The sequence below is a fragment of the Phalaenopsis equestris genome, unplaced genomic scaffold, assembly GCF_001263595.1.
Source record: "Phalaenopsis equestris unplaced genomic scaffold, ASM126359v1 Scaffold000365, whole genome shotgun sequence".
Taxonomy (NCBI): domain Eukaryota; kingdom Viridiplantae; phylum Streptophyta; class Magnoliopsida; order Asparagales; family Orchidaceae; genus Phalaenopsis; species Phalaenopsis equestris.
The window spans coordinates 45,603-51,998 of record NW_018164807.1 but is presented as its reverse complement, the minus strand read 5'-3'; the positions used below and the strand labels follow the sequence as shown (position 1 = coordinate 51,998).

Below are 6,396 nucleotides of genomic sequence, written 5' to 3'. Positions count from 1 at the left end.
AGTGTGAGAGTTATCCATGTGTTCTCATATTTTGTATTATTGCCTTCAGCCCAAATATACATAAAGAATCGCAAGTTCTGTGAGAGTTTGAGAAAAATACTTCAACAATATCAATTCAGAATAAAATACATTTGAGTAAGTACAAACCTTATATGTAATTAGTTGTTAAGCTAATAAATGCTTAATTAAAGCTCAATTAAAACTCAAAACCAACTAAGAAATCAAATAAATTAATTCAAATGTGATTTTAAAAGTCTAGCCATATTCGTGCTCAGCTTGAACTTATACCAACTAAAAAGAGCAAACTTCAATTGAATAATTTTCAACTCAACTGGTTTATTCACCATCTACAAATAATCAGTGATATATTGCTGATAATATAGTTTGAATTAAAAGCATAATAACCATAAGATTCAATTATGATAAACTATCAAATCCTGTAAGTTTAGGGGACCCTTCGCAGTACACATTGCACAGCCTTCTTAATGCCTTCTGGATCGAGTGTGGTTGTCAAATATACTTCCTGAACCTGGGGACGTAAAGGGAAGAAAATCTTCAGTAAGAAAATTAGCAAAAACACTGTTCTATAATTCCTTTTGAAAAATTGGTACTTTGCATTAAAAGTTGCATAATTTTTTTTAAAAAAATAAAAAAATACATAGGCTGAATCTCCACTTCCATGAGTGCTGCAATCATTGACTTTAGGGTTATAAAGATCTTCTTAGGAAATGCCCTCATCATTGGTTACCAGATTGGTTGATAATTCAAACTTTTTTAATGGATTAGTGAGATCACTTAGATCAATTATAGATGCTGCAGCTGGTGGTTCTTTAATGTCAAAACCTTTTGACGAGGACTTCATCATTTTTTTGGGATTAGAATTAATAGAAATTTTAATTTTACTGCCCGACTGTTAATTCTCGCCTTACAAAATTTCAAGTCCTCGGGCTAGGTAGTGACACATATACCACGCAAATCCTATGAATTTACATATCTAATACCTATATTTTAATTTGTACATTTATACCATCCAAATCTTTCATATCACATCACAATACCACCATTTTAACATATAAAAAGTGACACATGAATTGAGTGGTATCTGTGTAAATCTTCCTTAAAAGAATCATTGAATGTACCCTTAAGATTTTATATATCTGCGATAATTAAAAGCTTTTATTGTACCACAAAAACCTCAAAACTTCTTTCATGACCTATAAATAAAAAAATGGTATTTTGTTCTTGTTTAGCTCGTGATCAACTTGATAATGAACGAGCTGAAAATAAATGAGAATTTTCACCTTATCATCAAACTTAGCTCTCATTTGTTTTCCGCCCAAGAGTTAACACAACAAACAAACAAAACCCAACCTCGTTGTTAGACTCACCCTTACTTCCATCCCATTAAAACTATTTTTCAAAAGCAATAAAATATAGGAAAAAACCATATAATTCTTATGTATTTACAAATAAAAAATCTAAAGTTTCATAATTAAACTTACCAACACTTTCGTGTTAAATGGAAAGGTGTATTTTATCTATAATAAAAGTTAATAAAAATGATATATTCGATGTAATGTTAAATAGTTGTTATAAATGTAAATATAAAACTTTTAGGGTTAGATATGTAAATATAAGAGAATTATGAGGTATGTATGTAAATAACTCTAAAATATAAATTGCGGGCAGTTGATCTTTTATGACGTTTGTAAATGGAAGGTTGAATTAAAAGCTCTACAACAAAAGAATAAAGGACTAACCTGTCTTCCAGCTCGTGCAAGAAGCGTGAACTGTTTGTCTTTTGCTGGCACCTGACGAGGAAAAAGAAGAATAGAAAGATGTTAGCCATATGATGTTCTTCTTGTTCGAGAGGAAAGTGGAAGAGCTTGTCAGAGGTTGATTTATTACACTAGAGAGCCACAACTCCAAGTCTTGTGAAACCACCCTCTTCTCCAAGCCTTGACGTCCAAGACGTACACCAGTTATACTGCATGGAATATTGAAAATTTTAACAAAAAAGAATGGGGTTCATATTTTTGGAACAAAAGCAAATATAATTACCTCAGTCACTTTAACCTTTTAATAATCAGTCAGCATTATTTTATCATAAACCAACTGTAGGTTTCATAAAGTAGTTTATAATATTTAGAATTGTTTGATTTAAGTTGTTTGTTGCTTCTAGAATGTCATCTTACAGAAAATGTAAAATTGATGCTTGCGCTTGTGGCAACCAGTTAGACATTGGGAGCAAAAAGTTGATCAATATTACACTAAAACGTCTACTGATTAGTCAAGTACAAAGTTCCTGAATTAAGTATAGTCTTTCAATAAGAGTGTGCTTCTAGATATTTCTGTCTCTCTCCAAAATTTGCGCGATCAATTTGCCTAATTTTTTCCTTGAATTAACCCTGAATGGAGAAAATTATGGGTTATGTTTGTAGATAGAAAAATAGAAAGAGAATAGAAGGATTAGTTGCTTAATTTAATGGTAGCTAAGACAAAAAATAAAAAGAAGACGGATGCACCAAATATCAAGAATATTACAGAGGTCCACCTAATGGATGGCTGTCCTATTGGCGCAGTTATCAATTTCATAATGAAAGAGTTTCACAACCCGTATCTCTTTAGATATATCCCATAATGATGACGTTCCCATTTATAATGAAAGGATTAGGGCGGCCAAAAAATATAATAAAATCTTCAAAACAAACTTAATAAAAATGCTTCACAAATATTAGATGTTTTTCAAGAGGTCTCCCCTTGAACAGAGGGAGGCTCTAAGATCCCCTTCCACATGGAAGTCGAATAAGGTCCGCAACTTAACAATCTCCCAGTTGGAGATAAATTAATCATTACACTCCATTGCAACAATGATGACGCCTAATCAAAGGGATTTCTGACAAAAATTGCATACAACTTCAGTTTCCCTTCATCAACATATCAGTTGTATTCAAGCCCCCAATACTCTTTTTAAACATTAAAATAACATATCCTCCAAAACCAAATTGAGTTAGTTATAGCGTACTCTAAAGTGTTTAATCTTGGCCTGATAAACTAGATTCTTCGCTAAATGCAGAGCATTCTGACTATCACATTACATCACACTCTTCCCACTCTTTGACCAAATACTTAAATTCTATGCATACCTCGATTTTAAAAAAACATATTCCAGCTCAATAAGTGAAAAAATAACTATCTTTTGAAGCTTTAACCCCAACTTGTCACAACCTAGAAAACCTATCTATCAATTTCATTTCAATATTACATAAAATCCACCAAACTACAAAAGATTTAATTTAATTCATAAAACCTTTTTCCTTTACAACACTTAATTCATATTTAAACTTTTATATCTAACATAATAACAAAGCTGAACTATAATATCTATCATATTGCGTTCCATGATGTCTATACACAAAATCTTTGGGGTCTATTTAATCTATAACTGGCTTTCCTAAAAAATGTTAACAAATTACGGGTTGAGTTGTATGACTCAGTAGGCAAATGGCTCTAAATAATAACAATTTTTATTTTAAAATATTTTATAAAAATTGCAGTAAACAATAAAATAAACAGCTGCGTAGTAAAAGAAAAGAGTAAATAAATATTTTCATTTCCTTTCAGGGCTAATCTTCTTTCATATTAATTATAAGCTCTCAATTATTATTTTAATCATTTATCTATTTAATTAAGTGTTTATTATTCTAGATCAATTTTAAATTTGAAGTTCTTTATTTCATTTCAACATTCATTACTTAAGAAAATAAAAATGAATTATTAGAAATCAAACTTTATACTTGAAATTCCTCTCATTCCTCTGTCTTAGCTTCCTCATCAAAATCCCTTAACTCACAAATTAGGGTTTCGTTAGGCTTTGGTTCTCCACTTCACGCCTACGACTCTTCGTAATGGATGTTCGCATCACCAAACGCCTTCCAATCAGGACTTAATAGCTTCTATCGTGTTCAACTAACTTTCTATTAACACATTATTTAATTAAACTTATATTTACACACAAAAATTTATAATATTAAGTGGGGTCGGCTACATGAACAATAACAAAGCCTTAACCCCACTAAGTGGGGTCGGCTAAATGAACCCTTTTTCTTCATTGCATCCTATTTAGTGTCATATTTTCATTTAATCCTAATAAATTAAGATTATTTTTTAAACAATAAGCATAAGTCTTCCTAGGTCTACCTCTATCTTTCTTAAAATAAGTCAAATCTAAAACATCTACTCTACTAATCAAATCATCAGATGATCGACATTTAGTCTGACCAAACCATCGACGACGACACCCTCTAATTTTGTTCGTTACAGAAGCAGCGATGGCTAGCGAAGGAGATCTGATGCCATGTAAAGGGCGGAAGCCACAACGGGTGGAGTTTGAATGAAGGAGATGCTCTGCCAAGACTGGCCGAGTCGAAGAGGAAGACGAAGTAAAACGAAGACGACGTAGGCAAATAAACAATGAGACAACGAGTAGACGAGCGAGAATCAAGGCAAAGAAATAGTTCCTCCCCTCCTGCAAGAAGGCTGGCGAGAAGGGAGCTTTAAAAGTCCTCCAATAACTACCGAGGTTAGGGAAAAAATTTGGCTCTGATATCATGTTGAAATTGAGAATAATGCGGAATGCTTGATTATTTCATTAATATGAACGGGTGTATAAATAACCCTTACAGGAATCCTATAATAGGAAAAATTAATAAAAATGAAATGATATGAAAGGAAAGATATATCACCTGATATCTCGAATAATTAATTTATATTAATTATTATGAGATATAGGAAATAACATAAAATAAAATAAAAAATAATTACTAATCAAAAGAAATAAATATAAAATATAAAAGGAAATATCTCCTTATATTTAGGAAATAATTTATTCCTCATAACTTCTCCTAGGAATAAATTATTTCCTATTATAATTCTTAACAATTTTCATCACTTATCTATTTAATTAACTATTTATTATGCTAACTCAATTTTAGATTTAAATTTCTTTATTTCATTTAAACATTCATTTATGAGGAAAATAACAATTAATTATTACAAATCAAACTTTATACCTGAATTTTCTCTCCTTCCTCTGTCTTAGCTTCCTCGTCAAAATCCCTTAGCACACAAATTAAACACAAATTAAGGTTTCGTTAGCTTTGGTTCTCCACTTCACTCCTATGACTCTTCCTCTTCACTCATAATGGAAGTTCACATCACCTCACACCTTCCAATTGGGACTTAATAGCTTCTATCCTATTCAAATGACTTTTGATTAACACAATATTTAATTAAACTCATATTCATACACACACACACACAAATTTATATCATTATATATAATTAAATAAACTAAAAAAAAAATACTTTTAATACCCTCGGTCCATCCTCCAACCTAGCACCTCAAGGGCGCCTTCCCTTCCTCTTCTTCTTGTTCTTCCACATGACGACTTCTTCTTCCACCACATGCGAGCACAACGTTGCTCTTTTTCCTCCTCTGCCTTTGGTTGTGACTCAACCCACAATCATTCGCCGCTATAGCCTCTTCTTCCTTCTCTTTTACACAGCTAAGGCACAATACTGCACACCTTCCTTGCCTCTGCCTTCTTCTTCCTCCAATGATTCGCAAGGTAATCACATACTAAACCACAACCTCCCCCTTTTTAGAATAACTAAAGCACAAAAATCCTCCAACTGCTTCCAGTTCACGACGTCACCGACTTACACGACAAGGTAAGTTGTACCCTTCTCTCCACCTTCTCCTACTTTACCTCCTTCTACTTATTTTATTCTTTTTCCACGGTTTCTCACACCCTCTCTGCTTCACTTGCTCGCTCGTCAGATTCAATAGGTGCAATTGGTGTGAATGAGGGATACGTCTCTTATGCTGTAACTGAAAAGATGCTTATCTGAGCGTCTATTTGATTTGTTATTATCATTATTATTGAATATATATTTATTTATTTTCAGTTATACATAACTAATTTTCATGCCACCTGAAGTGTAAATATCACCAAAAGTACTTTCCTACCATCAATATCTCCAATCATGTTAGCATCAACATTTCATGTAGCTTCAAGTCAAACAACCTAATCATAGAGTATAATCTACAATGCCTCTCAAATAACTAAAAATCTATCTGATCATATCCTGATATTATTTGATTGCATAACTCATAGACCTGCATACAATTCTCACTGCTTCGCCAAATCTAATACACATCATAGCATTCATAAAAATACCAATAGCAAAAGCATATTGTTGACCTCATTTTTAGCGAGGTCTAGTTTTCCTCTTAGGATTTAGGATCTAGCCTTAGGGATCTCCCTTTGACTATCTTAGAACTTTAGAAAGGGGCCCCGCCTCATTTTAAAAATTCAATACGACAATAAGAAT

The 6,396-nt window shown here is 32.3% G+C and overlaps 1 protein-coding gene across 1 annotated transcript in view; it reads right to left on the bottom strand.

Annotated features, from left to right (window-relative positions):
• Nucleotides 1-264: 264 nt before the first annotated feature.
• LOC110026356 (30S ribosomal protein S1 homolog) overlaps nt 265-6,396 on the bottom strand; it is a gene marked incomplete at its 5' end in the record, with an annotated part of 23,684 nt that continues 17,552 nt past the window's right edge. Inside the window, 1 exon segment of the mRNA XM_020727254.1 lies at nt 265-529. Within this exon segment, the coding sequence (XP_020582913.1) occupies nt 446-529 (84 nt within the window).